Genomic DNA, 22,178 nt, shown 5'->3' on the forward strand with positions numbered 1-22,178 from the left:
GTTAGAGGGAAATTTACACGAAGGAAATATTATGTATGTGGAGATTTTCTTCTCTTATTTACAGTGACGTATGAAAGATTTAACATTGCAAAACGAACCCTCTCCTTCTCTCTCATCTCTCCCTCTACTCATCAATGCAAAACGAACCCCTCTCTCACCTTTTCCCCCTCTCTCACCTATTCCCCCTCTCTCACCTCCTCTCTTATCGACAGTGGTGTAACAGAGACCCTCGGTGTAAGAAGCTGCAGCTGACGGACCTACTAGTGGCGCCGGTACAACACATTATGAAGGTACCACTAATTCTCAGAGACATTGAGGGAAGGACAGAGGACCCACAAGAACGCGCAGTAGTCAGGGAGATTATTGAAGCCGAAGAACATTCTCTCAGTAAGTATACCTGTTGGAGTCTCTTGTACACCTTGTTCTGTTGTCCTGTTTGGGTATTGTTATGTTGTCCTGTTACATTATTATCTGATTGTTCTGTTGTTCAGTTATTTAGATATCTGATAGGGGAGTGTGTGTGTGTGTGTGTGTGTGTGTGTGTGTGTGTGTGTGACCTTAGTGAACAGAGGTGAACAATAGAGGTCTTTTATCACTGAGCTATTGTTACGATAACACGTTAATTAACACCTATTGTTTTACCTGCCCAACACACACACACACACACACACACACACACACACACACACACATACACACATAGGTACAAACACAAACGCTCACCTGATGTTATTTATAATTCTATGGAAATGTGTGTGTGTGTGTGTGTGTGTGTGTGTGTGTGTAGAACATATGGTAGAACAGCTAAGGGTCTTCTAGGTGACACATGATGGAGATAAGGAAACACACCTTATATTTTACACCATATTTTCACACCTTAAGCTTTTGTAGTCTCACGTATCAAAGCTGGATTTCTTAAAGCTAAGGGAATACTGTAGCTTGACTCTTACTGTCTTGATTCAGAAAAAATAATGGATTATCTCAAAGGTTGGATTAAGGATTAAGCAGAGGATTTCTTAAAGATTATTTGAGATGTCGTAATTAGTTCTTTGAGTAACAATAAAAGATAAAGGTACAGGTAATGTTTATTAACTTAAATGATGAAGGTAAGGTAACATCAACAGTGAAATGATTAAACAACTATACGTATTATCATGGACTAATCACGAAGAGTCGTACACTGTAAAATAACTTGTAGTGAATATGCCTAATTAAATAAGCACAAACATAATACAATAGATCTTGAAGCTAACATGCTGTGAGGGAAGGTAATATAGGGTTAAATTCCCCCTAACTTAGGATTGATATAAATTACATAAAAGTTTAAAATGTCATCATAGTTATAATTTCAAGTAATCAAACAAAACTTCACTTCATGTAGGAGAAACACTGGACACTAAAACACAGGGGGTCAGTGATGTGGCCATGGTGGACTCCTCAGGGATAAGGCTTTCTATAATATGGTAAAACATAGAGAGACTTTAGACGTGCTAAGAGTAGCTCAAAGTGAACTGTAAGGGGTTGACGTCCTCCATGATGCTAGTGAGGATGTTGCTTCTGTTGGCCTCTACGGCACTCACTATGTCCTGCGAGGAGGAGGACTGGCTGATGCGTTCAGCGTTTTGCCTCAGCAATTCCTCCCAGTAGTCCACCTTCTTCAGCTTCTGCAACGCGAGGTTCCTCATAGATTCGATGCCTCTCATTAGTGTGGCTTCCTCTTGTACTTTCAGCTTCAGTTGGTTTAAATTGGCGTCGTGTTCCCTGATGCTGTTGTCACACTCAGTCAAGAGCTTCTTCAGTTCCTCTCTGAAGTGGTCCAGTGTGTTGACTCTCGAGCTGAAGAACTCCGTGTGGACCATCTTCATGTAGAGGACAGCGTCTGCCGCGGTGACCACCTGGCAGCGTCCCTGTGGTGGAGGTTGATGCACCAAGTCCAGGCAGCTGTCACACACCCACATCTCACAAGACTTGCAGTATAGGTGCAAGAGAGAGCCATGAGTGCTACAACAACAACCGACACCTGGACGTCCTTCAGAGGTCACAGTGAATGGCTCCCTCACCGTCTCCTCTGAGATAAAAGGAGGATCAGTTAAATAAATGTTGTTAGGATTCTCGTTGGGTGACGGTCCTACTGAGTCCGTGCAACTTGTGTCAAATCCACTGTCAGGCTCCGTATTTATTACAGCCGACCCTTGTTCGGTGGTTGGCAACATCGGCCTAGTTTCCAGTGTGTCCAAATTGGTCTCCAGAGGCGTAAGATTGGTTATTTTTACTTTACGAGGCGAGTTATGTGTTGTAGTTCCTATCGGGTGAGCGTCCACACTGTCAGGACCAGAATACTGAAACAGGTCGGACTTTTGACTGAAATCACTAGTAACATTCACGCCATGTGTAGTAGTTGTGTGTGTCTCCGTCTGGACTTCTTGACCCTGAGCACCGTGATCTCCGGACACAGGGCCTCCTGCAACAGGATCACAAAACAGTCTAGTGCTGGCAGGTACAAAATTACCCACGTCATCATCGTCAGATTCATTTTCTCTTTCTTGAGTAAACTTCTTCTGGTCATGGCTGATAGATGACGCCGCTGCCCTAGACGATCCTCCAGTCGTATTAATTGTACCTTTTAGGTTAGATCGATGGCGGTTGAGCTGTAAATCAGAGGAATCTGCCCTCAAACTTGCCTGCGGTGACTCACTGCTGGTGGTGTCCTTCACCCAATGACGAACTCGACGCAGCTGATGACTGCCTCCTGCCTCTCCTGCCTCCTCTGGCATTTCATCACAAGTTTTGGGAGTTTGCTTCGACGTTGCTGCCATGGAATATTTTTGTCTCGCTTTCCTCGCGCGCCAGATATCCTGCACGGTATCCTTGGTCGCAGGACGAGGATATCTTTTTCTTGCAGCTGTACCGCTAAATTGAATTTTAATTTGTGGTTCAACAAGTTCATCACAGGATCTGAGCCTCGAGTCACTGCCGGTAAGTCGATGATGAGAGTCAGTGTGTATGGTAGCAACAACTAGATCATCAAGGTCGTCCTTCTCAAACTCTTTAATCTTCTCGCTGTGTTCTGTCTCCCCTGACGGCTGTGTAGTGGCGTCATCTTCACTCTCACCCTCGTTCTGGACACTTGGCACATTTCCTATTTGCAGTTCTGCTAACTTGTCATGATAAATAATCTGTGAGTAAAGAGTAGGGCGTTTCTCTATCTTACATTCTGGTTCTGTTTTCTCTTGAACAATGGAATCTGTGCCATAATATCGGTCACCAGACGGTCCCAGAACACCTGTCGTGGTGCTATGTTGTGCATCAAAGTTGACTGCATCTCGGAGAGGAGAAATTGGTGACTTGGTCTCAGCTGAAGTTACTGACACTGTTTTGGTGTTGTCACCCGAAAAACTTTCGGAAGATCTCGAGTAAACGTCTTGCAGCCTGCGAACTGATAAACCCGACCACGGTCTTGGTGCCAGTGCTTGACGTGTGCTTGGTGATAAAGGATAGTGAGGATTTTGATGCTCTCCACTGGTGCTTGACGTTGCTTTTGAGGAATCTGTACTGCCTCTGTTATTATAAGTTGAAGAACTGATACCAGATTTGTTGTTTGACTTCTTGTCTATTTCTGTAGTTTGAGAATTTGGCGATTTAGCGTCCGGACCTGATGACCTCTGTGATTTACCCTGTTGGGATGACTTAAAACTGATGCGTGAGTAAGCAGACCCTGGCTTCCAACTGGGGGCACTGTACCTCTCATAGATGGAAGTGTTTGGTGCAGACTTAGTGCCAGACACGGCATCTTCATCGTTGATATCACTTGATTGGTGAAGATTCTTGTTAATCTGTTCATCCCGGCCTGTAGGTGCAGTGTCTGGGTGCTTAGCGGCTTTAGATGCTAGAAACCGACTACTTAAACTCTGCCTTACACTGGGCTCCTTGTCAATACAGGTCTGACGTGTCTGAGTCACTGATGTACCCTCATGTAGTGCGTCTCCTTCCTCACTCTGCTTATTTGATTTAACCTCTGTCTGTTTACTTGTGTACACGCCTCCAGCAGCAGCGGGGCTCACCATTTTTTCACTACTGGATGCTGAAGGAGAGCCCGGTAGGTGCGGCTTTAAATCCCGTCGATTTGGTACTATATCCAGTCCTTCTGGGTGAACACTCTCACTTTTACCCGTTGTAAATCTATTGATCTGCATTATTTTTTCACGGGATGGGGAGAGTGATAGTCCCTGACGGCCCTCTGGCACCTCCCTTGTACCTGACTGGAGAGATCTGGTCAGCTCATCACTGCCTGGTTTGGTCGTGTCACTCTTTGCTCTTTGCACTTCTATCCTTGAGTTTGTCGACTTCATATAAGAATTATGTGATCCTGATACTTCCACGGGGTTTTCAACTTTCTCTTCGTCAGTGCTTGATAAGTAACTTGTGCGGGAGGAGAGGCGATCTTTGAAAGACGTTGATGGAAGGTCCGGAGACTTCAGATCATTTCTAGGGACATTATTTCCTTCCCTGGCTGGCCTTTTACTGTATGCTGAGTGTTCATCAGTCTCCTCCTTGAGGCTTTTTAAGATGAAACTCGTGCGGGCCGACAGACGAGCACTGAGTGAAGAAGATCGGGCAAGTTTCCCGACGTCCCGTGGTGCATCCGCAGGCGATCTGATCTCTGACTCCTCAAGCTTTCCGGATTCTCTTGACGGATGACCAGACTGTGGCCGGTCAGGACTGAGGCTGCTTGTTCTATTCTTCATGTTTGTTGTCTCAAGATCATCCGTGACGGCGGGTCGGGAACTCTCCTTCTTTGGAGCTTCGTTTGACATTTTTGAAACTCTTTCTCCTTTTCGATGACTGGAGACGATTTTAGGATGGTTATCGACGGAATCAGACTTTCCTAGATTCTCGCTAGACGTATCCTCGACTCCAAGGCTGAGGAGAGAAGGATAATTTTCTCTCTCAGTGTTTATTGTCTCTTCAACAGTTGTGATAGGTGGATGAACAGCATCAGGTGGTTGGAGATCAAATGACTTTGTCTTTCTCATTTCAGGATCCAACTCTGCCTTGTTTTGATCATAAGGTTTGTCATCATCATCACACAGAAGAGTTTTACTGGGCGTCAGGTCTGTGATGAAACTGTTCTGTCGAGCCGGAGAAGACACCACCCTAGGATCACGTGGTTGTGTTGTCCAGCAAGATGATGTAAATAGTTTTTCTGGAGTCTCGGTGTTGGTGTGAAGCAATGGATCATCAGTAACAGGAACGCCGGCTGTGTCCCCACCACTTGACAACTTTCTAGACTTTGTTGTTATAGAGCGACACATATTTAACACATGACTTGGAGTACTGGATGATATACCTTCGTTTCGTGATGACTTTTTACCGCTAGAAACATGTGGTGAAGAAGTAGAGAGGCTTGATAATGACTTGAGGGAAAATGTTGTCCCCACAGAGTCCTTAGATGTTGCTGGTGGAGGTTTGGTGCTCGGGAGAGCAGGGGCAGAAGGATCACCAAACCTTTGATCCTGACCAGTAATCTTCGACACTCTGCTCGTCAGGGGCAACTGAGGTGAACCAGTGAGGAGTCTAGTAGAAGTTACCTTATATGCTGAACTGGCGGCATCTGTTGGTTTTTTGTTGAGGAATTCATCTCTTGGTGTATAAGGCTTAAAGGAAGTGATGGAATCCTGTTCTTTAGCAGAAGGAGACTCGGAAGAACTTACAGGACAGGAATCTGTCTTCTTCAAATTATCATGAAGACCCATCACCGATGCCTCACTCAACCCTTCGCCAACATTGTCAGAATCTAAAGACGACGATCGACGTGGCTCTGAATCTTGATTGTCAATATTAAGTTTAGTTCTTATGGTTGGAAGCTTGTAAGTGAGTGATCCCTGAGGTTGACTTTTACTGCTGAGTTTCTCTAAGGTTGGTGTTCGAGGAAGTTTAGCATCATATATGTTGTTGTTACTAAGAGAGGCTGTTACTTCTCGACTGGAGGTTGAACTCGACTTTGTCTCCTGAGTGATGGGGAGGGAGCTGGGAGAAGTAGTAGTAGTAGCAGGAACTGAAGAGAGTCTCGGTGTTAGAATGGAATAGGTTGGTGAAGTCGTCCCTATCGAAGGTAAGTGGAAGCTTTTCGTTGTTGTGGGAGAAATTGTGGACTTATAACCTTGACTGGCTGAGGTGGCGGACAAACTCCTTAAGGAACTACTTGTTTGTAAACTTAAAGACGAGTTCAGTGGCTTCTTGGCTGCAACAGACGATACTGATGACGATAATTCTGAAGGGGAGGAATTGGATGATAATGTTCTTGAAGGAATCTTCTTCTGGGGATCTGAGTTCAGAGACTTGGACAGGTAACTAGAAATGCCAGAGACATTGAAACTTGACCCAGGATCGGTCTTGGAGGAGGCACGCTTCAGTAGGGTGAAGTCTGTAGGGAGCTGGGTAGCGGAGAGAGCGATGAAGGGGCGGGTGCAGATAGGGCATCGTCGGCTCTTCCTGAGGATGACCTGGTCGAGGCAGTGGGTGCAGAAGGTGTGACCACAGAAAAGTGCCCGAGGACACCTCTCCCCCTTCGAGTACTTTTGACGGCACTCACTACATACTAGATCAGCGTCCTCCATCACCCTGCAACACAGTATGGTAACAGTATAACACTATAATATGGAATAGCACTGTAATATGGTATAGCAATATAGTACAAAGAGAAATATAATGCAGTATAGCAATGTAATACAGTGCAGGTATACAAGTATAATATAGTAGAGGTATAGAAGTATATTACAGTATAGCAGTACAGTAAAGTATAGAAATATAATACAGTAGAGCAGTATAATAGAGTATAGCAGTTAAGTACAGTGTAGAATTATAACAGAGTATAGTATTATAAAACAGTACGGAAATAGACTCCCCTTGTGCTCATTCAAATTAAAGTTGAACAAGTACTGTATCCCTGAGCGCCCACAGTCCACAGATTAATGAAATCGGTTCCGTCAGATATAATCGGATCAAAAGTTTGTTTGTCGTGCATTTGTTACTGGACAAACTTATTTATAATTCACTTAAAAATATACAGTTATATATTTTATATATATTATTGGTATACTAATATATCGAGTGTATATTAGTAGACACTCATATATGATTCGTATATCATAATTAACGCAAGTTCATCTGTATAACCCGACTGAAAGTGATATTAAAATGTCGTATATTTGATGGACAGACAGACAGACAGACAGACAGACAAGTGGAGAGGAAAGGAGGAAAGAAACACAAATCTAAAACAAAATAAAACAAAATTCTTACATTAAAGCAGTTATATCACAAGCTAGAGACAATCCCACTCACCTTGTCCTGTCCTGGTGTCAGAGTCTCACAGGTAACACACACTCTGACAGGTGAAGAGCTCTTGTGTATAGCGAGCGTCGAGGGCAATCAGGTGGTGGAGTCAGCTGATACAGTTATTGTGTGGCGCTGTGAGCTATTGTTGGGGTTATCAACACTAATGCGTCACTGGGTCACAGGGGTGTTGTATAGATTAAACCAGTGGCAAGGGTTTTGTCGTTCAGGTACAGTACTATTTATAACGGTTGTGGCCAGCTGAATGTTGGTGGTCACGGATGTATTTCTAGGTGAATTTATTTTCTGTTTTATACTGTATTTTCTATACTTGTTGTTTATAGCATTATTGTAATTGTAAGGTAATTCAGTCAGTAGAGTTGTCAACCTCGTATGCAAATTGCCACGAGTTCCATTATCACCTAGAATGGAGGATTGGCATTCCCTCCACAGTTGTATTCACAGCGCTGTATGGACACACTATCATACACAATTCCTGGTGGTGAGACGCCCCTTAATGGTTTAGACTAGTTACTACTGAGTCTAGTAGAACCTTCATAGGCAAAGATTACAGAGGAGCCACTCAATGACTGTTGCTGTAAATGACTTATCGTAGCTTGATAAGACAACGCCCACACACATGTACATGCCGGAATGTAGACACACACACATACACTTACATTCCTTCATACGCAACCATTCTCACATGAATATATGTAAGGATGTATATATCGTCAATGCGTGTGTGTGTGTGTGTGTGTGTGTGTGTGTGTGCTATATCTCTTGTATCTCCTTATTTCCTTCCACACACCAAAACACATTCCCAGTTTGTTTGTTGTCTTAATTATCCAGACTAAGTTCCTTCTGACCTTTACAGGGGAGTTGGACGACAAGATGAAATGGCTTAAGAACTTTGAACGTTTACTAGAAATCCAGAGAAACATCGTGTGGCCGCCTGTTACTGAACTCGACCCCAAAGTTTACATTCCGGAGTTCCTAAAGGTATGTTATTGGAACCGTTACTGTTTTATAATATTGTGGGGATTTTTATGCTTTACTTTATCCTCTCTCTCGCATCCGTGAGTTACAAATTTCGTGTCAATATAATACTCTCCCGGTGTAGGAAGTTAACATGTCTCGAGTACACCAGCATCTCTACCCAGTACCCCAGTATCTCTCTCTCCTAGTATACCGAATATATCTCTCTCCCGGTACAGGGGGCCATATCACGACAACCGTGTGAGCGACTGATCGTCTCCCCGCGACGACAGATCATCCTGGAAGGGTCACTACACATGTTAGACAACAACAAACCACAGGAGATGTACGTCATACTCTTCGACGACATGTTGCTCATCACCAGGAGGAAGAAAGGACTACACAAAAAGGTGAGTTATTCCTTATCTTTATATATAGGAACGTCTTGAGGAACTCCAAAAAGGATATAATATTCCTCTTTTATATAGGAATGTTTTGAGGGACGCCCCAAGAGGATATAAAATCTTTCATGTCTCAAGATCGTGTTTGAAGGATTCCCCACCCCTCAAAAGGGTTAAATCCTATCATCCTCATTACCACACTGTTTAACCACAACCACCACTTTCAGAAATCATCGCTGACGGAGAACTGGCCAAGCTCTTGTTCCAGGGGGTCGACGGGTAGTGACTCCGCCCTTCGCTATATCGTGTACAAGCAGCCACTCTCCCTCGATCGATTCTTTATCCATGATGTGACCCCTCACGAGTCCGCTGCCTCTAAGTTGGAAGCCGCCTTCGTCTTGGTCAACCTCAACCGCTTCCAGCAGATTGTCGCTGTGTACACCTTCCAGGCACAGACGGAACAGATCAAGGTGGGTACAGGGAAGAGGTGCCAGGGTGAATCAGCTGTCCAGGAACAACTTGAGGAGTGTTGTACTACCACGATTGGGGAAAGATGCAGTTCTAGGATATATACATCAAAGGTCTAGATCCAATTCGTGTTTGTCTATACTTTCCAGACATAAACACAGATGCTTACTGTAAGAAGATAAGTGGGTAATAACATATGAAACGACACTTATGTAAAAAAAAAAAAACACATATACGCCATCTGGTGTAGAGAGATGGAGGTGTGTCTCTGTTCCTTAACTATAATTCCAGCGGAGTTAATTGTTCAGACAACTTCCTGGTTCGTGTTCACTCTCCAGGCTTAACTAAAACAAGGCTACAGGTGACTTTTAGACATAAATCTATAACTTTCAACTTCATAATAATATTTTTTCTTATGGACCTTTTCTCACACGTTCCAGGAGTTTTTATCTTATAAACTCAGTCACTTTGTCTCCTCGGATTTATATATATATATATATATATATATATATATATATATATATATATATATATATATATATATATATATATATATATATATATATATATATATATATATATACTTTTCACACTTGTGTTCCCCTTTCAGATTAAGATAAATTAATATAAGTTTTAACTGCAAAATTATTAATAACAAGATACAAACCATCAAGACCTGTGTAAATATTGGAGTCATGAAGGAACAATTTGATGTGTTTCTTAAATCATTCTTATTATTTACACTTACGAGAGAATAATCAACCATAGTTCCTCATACATGTCTCTCACTTCACTTTACCTCATCAGCAAACTTGGTTGCTGAAGCTGAGAGACACACAGGACAAGTGGAAGAGGACTCTACAGAACACGGTGTTCCGGTCACAGCGGCTCTCATCCTCAGCCACTACGCCTCCCAGGAGTTCGCAGATCCTGAAGGAGGCGAGCATCCACAGAGAGTATCCGTGAACCACACCAAAGAAGCTTTAATAATTCATCTGCACAGTTCTGCTTCTCGGCCACAATGCCTCTTCCAGTGGCCTGACGGTCTCCAGTATCCATAGACAATAACTAGGCACTACTGCAGTGAACCGCCGGGCTATCTCCGCGATTCCTAAGGGGTCACGGATCCTGAAGGACGTCAGCATCCATAAGGAATTGTCCTTTATCCACTGCAGAGATCCTTCGGGTCATCTCCATGGATTCAGCACACGCATCTAGCTCTTGCCTGCTTCGCCATTCACGAACCACCGCAAGACGTTTTAACACAGCATCAGACCCGTGGTGCTCGAGACAGACCTCCGCTGGCCCGTCAGTATACATAATCAACTCCGTCAGACGCTGTTACATACCGATATACATTTTTTATCCATCACCTCAGATACACAATCCATTCTCAGTACTCTTATATACAGATGTCCTCCAGTTCCTTTAATACATCGTACCTCTAAATACAAAATAATAATTTATAGGAAAAATATATATGTGCACGTTTCCTACATCAGTGTATTGAATTATTCAGTGAAACCAATTGCTTCCCCTCCTCCTCCTCCTCCCACTGTTTCTTCCTCCCTACCCAACACCACAACCCCCTGCCCTCTACTTACACACAACCACATACACTCAGCGACCACTTATATCAGCGGACACTCAACAAGAAGGACCATCAGTTGACAATAAACACATCCGTAGCGGTCACAGTAAAGGTAACCGCTGTTCATTACCGCAGATGGTAAGACCCTATTAACTATCCCGGCCAAGAATAATATTAGTTATTGACGATTATTTTATACACTTATAAGGTGACGGCATAGTTCCAGGGTCAGTGATGTTATATACAGTACCTGGCCAGCCCCGTGACCAGTCTGGAGAGATACGCTTATTAATAATATCATGCCTTGAATGTTATTTATCTATATCGTTATTGTGAGGTGACCAGGTGTAGGCAAGACAACACGGGTGGGACGGTGTATATGTCCCTGGTGTTGATCATTCCTCGGTTTCTATTCATATTAGCGTGTGATGCAATGGATTCCTTTTAACTTGAATGCACAGTCTATTAATGGTCAACCCACATCTAATATGAAGTAGTGAATTGCATTATAAGTCAGTGTTCTATTGCACACACTCTCAACAGTCAGACTCAACAGGTCATGTCCAGTCGACTAATATTCTTACCTCAGCAATTAACAGTAAGGAGACAGACGATAGCAATGAAGGCTAAACACTCTGTCTGACCTTGTTTGCAATACACACCTGTGACGCGAGTTGTCAGGTGACCATTGTAGCGGTGTCAGGGGTAGTGGTGGTGCCCCACTACACAGCGCTAAGGCTGCTCTAAATGTGATAAATAAACCTATATTACCCCTGTATCATCTACAACAACTTTGTAGGTTAATATTAAAAAAAAGTCTCATAGAATTGTATAAAGTATTTTGAAGTAATATTTATATATGTTTGTACCCCTTCTCTACCCTTTCTACGTACAGGTCTCGTGTAAGTTTTTTTACAGGGTTTCTGTACACGACGTAGGATGTGATGAACGCCCCCAGGTGCTGCTCCGTAAGGTTGATAAATACTAGTACTGTGAATAGGAAAACAAGCCTTAAATGACTGTCCTCCTGGGGGTCATCACAGTGTTCTCCTCACGTGCTGACAACATTGTGATTTTTGTATAAAAAAAATAATGAACAAACGTCGGATTGGCTGGCGTGTTTAAGACACTCGTGTCGCCCAGGAATAACAAATAACACCTGATGGAAGTTAATTGACAAAAGAAAACAGAAACAACTCGAAAAATAATGGAAAATAAAGAGAAATAAAGGAAAAGGAGGAACAATAAAGGCCGAAGGAAAATAAATATAAACAGAAACCGCAATACATAACAAAATCTAAAGTAAAAAAAAAAAAACACTCCAAGGAACTGAAGTTATTATGTGTATTATTTCTTAACTTCTAAAATTCCTAAATTCAGTCATAATCATTATCTGTGTTTGACTATTAAATGTTTCAAGTGATTTCAATATTAAGAAACAAGACCCTGAATGAACGTCACATTTTCACACCCAAAGCCTTCACCTTAGAAACTCTCATGACTGTGAAGAATAACATATGTTAATACAGTAACGTTGATCTATACTGTACAGTCAACAAGCTCACGCGGGGGTGTGGGGGAGGGGACTTGGTGTTTCTTCCTGGACAGCCCCCCCCACCCCTCCACCCTCCCCCTCCACATATATGATCTAGATTCCTCTCTTAGCCTCCAGCAGGAAGCAAACTGTTGTTATGGGTTGTGGCACATGAGAGCTGTACAGGGCTGTGTGTATGAGTGTGTCGACAATAGAGAGGAGATATATTGCACTAAAGGTCGAGAATTAGTGTGTGTGTGGTGTGAAAGGTTTTGGCAGTTGTTGTTCGCATGTGACAGTTCTCCTTCACTCGACCGTGTTTATAGGTCATCACTCCCTTTCGTTCGCTGGGTTGCCTTGTAATGCTGTATATTTCCTACAGTTTAAAAAAAATTATTTATGTGTATCATCATGTTACATAAATCTGGCTGTAAATATTTCTTTGGCTGTAAGGACCACTTTTTGTACTTTATCAATGCCCTGTATTAGAGATTTTCTTGGGAGCTCTGTAAAACGCGAAGTGGGTCTTCGGAGTCACGTTCAGGCCTGGCAACTAATACCTCTTCCCCATAACAAACAATTACTGACATTATAAACATAGATATTATAATATTCAAGACTCGAGATCAATTATGATTAAAAGCACAAGTTCTGAATCTAATTTCCCATCCATATACAGTAGGCATTATTTCTTGAAACCCGGTTGTAAATTAAGAAAAATAAATACATTTAATTATCTATGTAAATCAATGCAAACTTCATATTGCTGATAACGTAGGAAATTTATTGGGAATATCTGTATATGTGTAAACAAAAAAGAATCAACACAGCATCAGTATTTTGTTACAGTTAACTTGTAGAAAAATCAATACCCGACGCCATTGATTTTGGAAATTCTTCTTTTTACTTTTTTTTACAAGAAATATTAAGCCATTGGCACCAAACTACTTGTGCTGGTCAGTCCAAGGACATCACTATGCCAATAATAATTTTCATTCACCTCCCTTCTCCGGACGCATCCTTCTGGGGAGACAGGATGCCACCGGACTCATGAAGGTGTTACATGGGGGAGAGGAGCACACAACACCTAGAACCTCCCTCTGACCACCCCCTCCGCCTCCCTTGGTCGCCCTCCTATTGCTATGAGATGAAACATATTTGATGGTATCTTTTGTTCCCTGCAAATAATAACAACTCTTACAAAGGTCATGTTATTTCCGCTACGAATATATATATATATATAAACGAAACCAGAGAAGTACATCAATGTGTGTGGGAGACGATTTTACGGCTGTCATTGATGAGTCGCAGAGACGCAACAAAATAAAGGGCGAACAAGACACACTCACCAGATCAGTGAAGTGTCTTGAAAATAAAACTCATCTTGTTTGAGTGTCTCTCAATGAAGAAAAAGCCGTAAACCCTCAGTTTATATAACCCGGGTATATATACTGTATAAATAAAAAGCCTCGTCCTACTGAAATAAAATTCTTTGCCTTTAAATACCCGTGAGATGCGTTCTTTTCCCTCGCCATCTTGTATAAAGAACGGTCCATTTCGAGAGCTTCATTTTCGGCTTTCAGATTTCTCCTTTAGGTGTCACGTAAAATGCCCGCCCACCGCCCCGCCCTCTGTGTGTGTGTGTCGAGTGTTGGTCTTGGTGGGCACACAACATGGTTCTCTCACGTCTGAACCATGCAAGAATTATAAAAAAAAAAAATATCCGACGTACCTAAACCAAACCCAAATTCATTAAACTCAATAATCCAAATTCTAATAAAATTTAAAAAAAAATCGATTTGCGGTTAGTAAAATAAGACAAGACAAATAAGTTAAAGAAATCTTATCCATGTCAGTCTACAAGGGCCGTAGAAGCTGCGACTAACAACAGAGACACTCATTACCAGACCTCCTCCCACGGACCGTCACACCCAGCCTACAAGCTGCTCCTGGTATCCACAAGACTGTCATTAATACCATAGCCTTGTGGACATCAGGTTAATGATACTAGACTAGAGGCTACAGGAGGCTGGGGATGACCGGTCCTCCGCCAAGGGTAGAAGAGGAAGGGACATATATAAATCGAGTTTCTCTGTGTTACCAAAATTTCTACTCGCGTGTCATAGGGCTTCTAAAAACAAGACTGACACGCGCTGAAGGAGAGAGTAAATTCTACCAATAACACAAATGATTATTCGTTTTTAGCCGAGTTGTATCCGCGTCTTGGCTAATTGGGAAATATAAACAAAAAATACGTGCTTAATTTAATATACTGGAAGGTGCCAAAAGTAGCCTGAAGAATTTAGGCAATGAATGTAGGTCTATTGTTTATACATTGTACAAATAAATGTGTCATAAATACAGTGTTTACTTCACCTCGTCTCTCTCTCTCTCTCTCTCTCTCTCTCTCTCTCTCTCTCTCTCTCTATGTTTCTCTATATAAAAAATGAAGATAAACATTAACTATGCAAAGAAAGAAACAAAAAAAATGAATAATAACTTGAGGTAATGAAAGACTTGATAACAAAGACAGAAAAGAAGAATAAATTCAACCAAAACAACAAAAAATTAAATCTACAATAATGAAAAATATCAATAAAAAGAAAATCAATGAAAGAAATAAAAGATAAAAAAATACGAAGAAAAAAAGATAGAAAAATCCAAATAAGAAATATATCAGATTATTGAAGGGAATTATTATCACCAGCAAGATGTAGCAGCCTAATAAAGCAATCAATCACCTTCATCCACTTGTCTGTGTGGGTTAGTGAAGGTACGAGGGCCGGGGTGTTAAAATCTGGCACCCATATCCACCTTAAGAGTGCCAAGTTGATATAAAAAATGTGCATATCGAGAGAATAAATCGTAGTAGACAGGAAAAATATAGATAATAGAGTGATGATAGATTGAGGGTATAAGTGTGAAGTGTAAGTGTAAGTATGAGTGAGTGTATAAGGGTGTGGAGTGTATGTAAGGGTGTGTGTATAATAATGCAGAGTGTATGTATGGATGAATGTATAAAGATTGTGAAGTGTAAGTATCGATAAGTGTATTATATTATACGTTTAAATTATGTATAAGTGTAAAATGTCTCTAGTTATATGTATGGATGAATGTATAAGTATTTGGTGTAAGTATAGAAGAGTTTATGGAATTCTAAATATATCTGGTCGTATTAAGTTAAAAAATTTAAATTTAATGAGAGCATAAAATTAACTATAATTTAGGGAATAGTATTGATAATATACCTTCGTTTACCCTGACAAACAAAGGCAGCGTATTACAGAAAACGTAAACATTGGATTTTTTTGAGTGGCAGACTAAAACATTCTTGTGTTTCTCTGTTATACTCTTAAAGTGATTCTCTGAAAACTCTTAGTTATAAACAGATGCATTTATTGGTATAGTTATTATATCCTGGTGTGATAGTCAGTAAGTATATGAGAGAGAGAGAGAGAGAGAGAGAGAGAGAGAGAGAGAGAGAGAGAGAGAGAGAGAGAGAGAGAGAGAGAGAGAGAGAGAGAGAGAGAGAGAGAGAGAAATACAGACAGACAGACATACTGACAGACAAACAGAAACAAACAGACACACAGACAGAAGGGGGAGGAGGGGGGTAATCACGAGCCTCATCATCAGAGAAATCCTAAGACCAGCATCAAGAGATTAAGAGAGATGTACACCCCCAAATATAGCCCGGTGTATTCCAGGAGTTTCAGGAACTATTAAGATCTTGTTCCACGTAGTCCACAATCCTCCTCCCTCCCTCCCTACTCTCCCTCCCTCCCTCCCTCCCTCCCTACTCTCCCTCCCTCCCTCCCTCCCTCCTCCCCTCCCTCCCCTCCCTACTCTCCCTCCCTCCCTCCCTCCCCCTCCCTACTCTCCCTCCCTCCCTACCTCCTCCCTCCCTCCTCACTCACCTCCCCCCCTCCTCTCCCTCCCTCCCTCCCTCCCCTCCCCTACTCCCACCCTCCCTCCCCTCCCTCCCTCCCTCCACCTCCCCTACTCACCCTACTCCCCTCCCTCCCCTCCCTCCCCCCTCCCTCCCTCTCCCTCCCCTCCCTCCCTCCCCTCCCTCCTCTCTCCCCTCCCTCCTCCCTCCCTCCTCCCTCCCTCCCCTCCCCCTCCCTCTCCTCCTCCCTCCTCCCTCCCTCCCTCCTCTCTCCCTCCCTCCTCCCTCCTCCTCCCTCCCTCCCCCCCCCTCCCCTCCTCCCCCTCCTCCCCTCCCCTCCCCCCCCCTACTCCCCTCCCTCCATCCCTCCCTCCATCCCTCCCTCCCCCTCTCCCCCCTGGTCTAGCGTGGGCGGTCTCCTCCAGTAGGATTCCAGAAACACAAGTAATCTCTGACGACAACGCCAGCATAGCACTGTCTTCTTCCCCTAAGAACATTCAACTTCCCGAAATTAATTGTAGTAAAACCCGCTCGAGCTAATTACTACCTCGCCCACCAGGTAGCTATGAGACGTCACAGCGGATGTTCCTGGCCCTACCACGACATACAAGTTGGCCAATGTAAAGAAAATATACCACGAACAGAAGGGCTAAAAACACTGCCATGTTCTTTTCTCATTGAACCAAACGATCTGAACCTAACCTAACCTAACCTAACCTAACCTACTACGACATACAAGTTGGCCAATGTAAATAAAATATACCACGAACAGAAGGGCTAAAAACACTGCCATGTTCTTTTCTCATTGAACCAAACGACCTGAACCAAACGACCTGAACCTAACCTAACCTAACCTAACCTAACTAACGACATACAAGTTGGCCAATGTAAATAAAATATACCACGAACAGAAGGGCTAAAAACACTGCCATGTTCTTTTCTCATTGAACCAAACGACCTGAACCTAACCTAACCTAACCTAACATAACCAGAACCTAACCTAACCTAATCTGAAAAAATAAGTCCCTTTTATTATACCTCACCTGTTTCGTAATGTCATATAAATCCTCTTACCTATCACTTAATCCCACGTAAATCCTGCCTCGCCTCTCTCTTAATCCTAGGTAAATCCTATCTCACCTGTCTATCATTACAACATAAAACAAATCCCACCTCATCCATCTTTCCACTGCGTCAATCGATATAATTCACAATATTAATCGCCCCTCATAAAACACGTTTCTATTAACTGGTAATAAAATGCTCTCCTATATACCACCGGCTACCTCATTAATATGTTGATGAGGGAACATAAATTCTGCCTCATTTCCCTCACAAATAACCTTGTACGGGATTATTTTTAGATGATATAATCGTATGTGTGGTGTGGTGTGGTGTGGTGTGGTGTGGCGTGGTATGGTGTGGTGTGGTGTGGTGTGGTGTGGTATGGTGTGGTGTGGTGGTGTGTGGTGTGGTGTGCTGTGGTGTGCTGTGTGCTGTGCTGTGGTTTGTGGTGTGGTGTGGTGTGTGTGGTGTGGTGTGGTGTGGCGGTGTGGTGTGGTGTGTGTGGTGGTGTGGTGTGGCTGGATTAAAGCACATACATGATAAAGATCAAATTGTACAGAGACCATAACTATATACTTGCTTGGTGAATTAGAGAGAGAGAGAGAGAGAGAGAGAGAGAGAGAGAGAGAGAGACTAACCCAACTAGCTAAATAATCTATTTAATCACGAATTATGAAGAGAAAAAAGATCACCGTAGATAATTTTTTGAGAATAAGGAAACACCTCAATATGGGAGAAGGAACAGACAGACAGACAGACAGACAGACAGACAGACAGACAGACAGCATGACAATGAGTACAGACAAACACACGTGCACCGGACCCTACCATCTTGGCAGCGATACAGACACAAACACACGGACGGCCAAAATTATACGTGTGGGAGAAACAAGAGAGTCAGCAGGCGTGAAATCTGGCCACACTATCTTGCTGAGGTTCATGACAAGTTGGGCAGTAAACATGGCTTGTGATATGCGGACTTGGCGTGCCTGACTTAAGATTATTATTCTCTTACTATTACCGTTGTTACCATCATCATCATTATTATAATTTTAATACAATTGTTAATACTATTGTCATCGTTCTTATAACATTACTACTATTACTACTATTATTACTACTAATATAACAACTAATATCTCTGAAACTATCATTATTATTATTAAAGATAGGAATGGGAGAGAGAGAGAGAGAGAGAGAGAGAAATCACCCCCAAGAGGCCACCACCACCACCATAACACTCCTCCAGGTCTCACACAAACACTCTCCTCACTCAGCATAAATCAGCCGTAAGCAATCGAACCCGACCATTTTTTTTTCGCATATTAAGTCACTACGGGTGGTGTCTAATGGCACCTTTAAAGTCTGGGGGGGTGTAAATGGCCCTTGTTAACCCGTCCAGGCCCTTTATGGTAAGGCGACGGAGCATAAATGGCCTTCATCAATGTCACAGGAAAGTTTAAACCAAATTTCTAGGAATGTTCCTGTCATTAGGTGTGTGTGTGTGTGTGTCTGTGTGTGTGTGTCTGTGTGTGTGTGTGTGTGTGTGTGTGTGTAATAAATCAACAACTACAATACGCAAAAATATAATCAACAGTGATATTTAATTACAGCTCATCAATAATTACGATATTTACCCTGAGACCATAGATCAATATACCACAGTCAGACTACGTAAACAGAAAGACTTGGCACACCAACTGGGTAACCTTGACCCCGGTCGTATATCAGGGTTGTATAAGAGTGAAGATGACATTTTTCAGGGTTGCATAAAAAAGAAGATGGTGTATTTATTTGAATTAATCTATTATTATTATTTTCATCGATAGTTCTCTCATCTCGGTCTCTTATCAGCTGGGAATGAATACAGTGGAGAGGGTCACTTGAGGGTGTGTACTGCCACGGCACAATGAGGGGTGATGGGGTCCACGAGAGAGTACAGCCAGGCGAGAGAATAAGAGAGAATAAGAGACACACAGAATAAGACACAGAGAATAAGAGAAAGAGAGAATTAGACAAAGAGTGAATTAGAGAGAGAGACATAACAAGAGAGACAAAATGAGAGAGAAAAAGAGACGCACACAAGACCACATGAACCAACACATCTCCAGTCGTCACTACAACACAACACGTCTTTATTTTGTCTAAAGTGATCATTAAACCCAACTGATGACCTCTCGTGACCACAAAGCACCGAACATTACTAAGGAATGGCTAACCTTATGAACTTTGACCTCTTATTTCCGGGTCTAGTGGTAAACATAGAGGCTCTACTGGTTTCATAACGGAATATACACAATGGGTTATATAAACAGTATATATATATTATCTGGTGTCAACTTTAGGGTACCGTATATGGAAGACTGTTTCGTTAGTTAGGTTAAATTGTGTTACAAAAAATGACCTTAACGACAAAAGAAAATTAAGGTCACTTGAAGATTAGATAATATGACTAATTTCATCTGACGATTCGATAGGCTAAGGTTAATCTAACCTAACCTAACCTAACCTAACCTAACCTAACCTAACCTAACCTAACCTCACATCCCCGGTAACAGTAGCACACACACACACACACACACATGCCATCATCCATACCTAAAATGAATAAGTCAGTATGAACCAAGTCACTTTAAAGTCTTGGTACAATCTGGTCGCCATTAGAGCTATAGCAGGCCGCCGGATGTGTTCTTATATATATCCGGCAGGAGGAAAACTTCATGTATAGCCCCCTGATAATCCCTAACCGGAGATGAAGAAGTTTCCTGGGAGTCACACTGATGAGAACCTCCAGCTGATGGTCCTGAACAAGATTAGAGTGAAGAGGAAGGGAGGAAGGGAGGGAGAGGGAGAGGGAAAGGGGATAGGAGGAAGGGAGGGAGAAGGATGAGGAAGGGAGGGAAGGAGGAAGGGAAGGAGGATGGCCACTCCTCCTCCACCTTAATATAACCAATACAGTGAGGTCAGGCGAGACACCTAACTGTGGTGACCGTGATGGCATATTATTATGATGAAGTTAAAAAAAAAAGAACTTTACCTGACTTAATGACACTCTACCTGTACCTGTGTTATTATTACCTGTAGTAACATTATATTATAGGTATTATTTATTGTATCATAACTATAACATCATTCCTGAATAAACACACACACACACACACACACACACACACACACACACACACACACACACACCTTCCCTTTGATGTTATTGTTTTTGTCTCACCTGTCTATGTTGTTGTTGTTGTTGTTGTTAACGAGCGGGAGAGTCGAGTAATTGGTCTGTGTGTGGGTGGATGGGTCAGTCAATCAGTCAGTCCGTACGTCAGTCAGTCAGAGAGTGAGTGAGTGAGTGAATGAGTCAGTCAGTCAGTCAGTCAGTCAGTTAATCAGTTAAAACACTCAGCACGTCACTTCACAGATCAATATATGAGGGGGTGTACTCCATTTGTACCTCTACTGCCTTCAGGTGTTGATGTCGGGGTTAATAATAAGGCTCCAGCTTCCCTCAGGTATATATGTCCCGCTGTCAGACATACGAAACCAACAACACTCATACTAGTTTATTGTTTTGATGTCTTCTCTCTCTCTCTCTCTCTCTCTCTCTCTCTCTCTATGCGCAATAAACACCCAAGAGAGTAGAGACACAATGGGACAGACGAAAGAGACTTAAAGAAAGATATAGAAAGAGAGAAAGAGACAGAGACAAGGAGGACTACGGAGAGAAAACGGAAGAGATATAGACAGATAAACAGACAGACGGACAGACAGGAACGGAGACACAAAGATTCACAAAAACTCTCTTGTCACTACGAAGGCCAACCGACCACTGAATGACGTCACGAGTCTGGACCTCTGCCCAAAAAATTTTATGTTTCTCTCTCTCTCTCTCTCTCTCTCTCTCTCTCTCCATTCCTTCTCCTCCCTTCCTCTTCCTTCCTGCCTCATTCCCTCCCCTCCACCTATCACCACCCTTCCCCCTTCCCCTCTCTCCTTTTTCTTCCCGCCCTTCCTCCCTCCCTTTCCTTTTTTCCAATACCAATCTCCTCCTTTCCTTCCTCCCTCTTTTCCTCTCCCTCCTCTCGCTCCCTCCCTTCCTCCTTCCTTCGTCCTTGGGAAAATAGAAGAGAGATATTATTTACACTCGTCCGATCACTTCAGAACATCCATGGCAAAAAAAAAATAAAATAAAATAAAATAATAATAATAATTTCCAAATATAGAGAAAACTTAACACTTGAACAAGAGTAAAGAAGGAATAAAAAAGTACTTGTAGTTTGGTTATACAAGACGCCGTCGACCTTCGCCTCTTGATCTTGATTCATATATAGTCGGTATAAGAATTGGTGTTTTATATATATATATACTGTATATACCGAGTCAGGGTTTCAAGGTCTAGTTTGGTCGGCTGTGGCTGGTGGGAGGGGAGGAAATGGGATGGAGGGAGAGGAGGAGGTAGGAGCAAAGAGGGGAAACCAGGGAGGAGAAGGAAGAGGAGGAAGAGGAGAAGGAGGAGGAAGGAGGAGAAAAACAGGAAGGGAAGAGTTGTGAGGGATATAGAGAGGCCTCGCCTTTGTCACTTTAGCCAGAATGATATATGAGAGTAGGACGAGCAGCTGTTTGGAGGACGAGCAGCTGTTTGGAGGACGAGCAGCTGTTTGGAGGACGAGCAGCTGTTTGGAGGACGAGCAGCTGTTTGGAGGACGAGCAGCTGTTTGGAGGACGAGCAATGGAGGACGAACAGCTGTTTGGAGGACGAGCAGCTGTTTGGAGGACGAGCAGCTGTTTGGAAGAGAACAGCTGTTTGAAGGACGAGCAGCTGTTTGGAGGACAGAACAGCTGTTTGTTTGGAGGACGAGCAGCTGTTTGGAGGAGCAGCAGCTGTTTGAGCGAACAGCTGTTTGGAGGACGAGCACT

The 22,178-nt window shown here is 42.7% G+C and overlaps 2 protein-coding genes across 2 annotated transcripts in view; one reads left to right on the top strand and one right to left on the bottom strand.

Annotated features, from left to right (window-relative positions):
- Nucleotides 1–14,666, top strand: part of LOC121855870 (pleckstrin homology domain-containing family G member 7-like) — a 38,772-nt gene extending 24,106 nt beyond the window's left edge. Inside the window, exons 5-9 of the mRNA XM_042351036.1 lie at nucleotides 213–387; nucleotides 8,213–8,337; nucleotides 8,553–8,723; nucleotides 8,942–9,184; nucleotides 9,990–14,666. Coding sequence (XP_042206970.1) covers nucleotides 213–387; nucleotides 8,213–8,337; nucleotides 8,553–8,723; nucleotides 8,942–9,184; nucleotides 9,990–10,148 — 873 coding nt within the window. The 3' untranslated portion in view covers nucleotides 10,149–14,666. The remainder of the gene's footprint in view (nucleotides 1–212; nucleotides 388–8,212; nucleotides 8,338–8,552; nucleotides 8,724–8,941; nucleotides 9,185–9,989) is intronic.
- Nucleotides 1,323–7,595, bottom strand: LOC121855869 (mucin-5AC-like). Its single transcript, XM_042351034.1, has 2 exons — nucleotides 7,345–7,595; nucleotides 1,323–6,621 (listed from the first exon to the last, which is right to left on the bottom strand). The coding sequence occupies exon 2, from the start codon at nucleotides 6,615–6,617 to the stop codon at nucleotides 1,491–1,493; it is 5,127 nt and encodes a 1,708-aa protein (XP_042206968.1). The 5' UTR covers nucleotides 6,618–6,621; nucleotides 7,345–7,595; the 3' UTR covers nucleotides 1,323–1,490.
- Nucleotides 14,667–22,178: the final 7,512 nt, after the last annotated feature.

Source organism: Homarus americanus, unplaced genomic scaffold, assembly GCF_018991925.1.
Source record: "Homarus americanus isolate GMGI-L3 unplaced genomic scaffold, GMGI_Hamer_2.0 scaffold32972, whole genome shotgun sequence".
NCBI lineage: Eukaryota > Metazoa > Arthropoda > Malacostraca > Decapoda > Nephropidae > Homarus > Homarus americanus.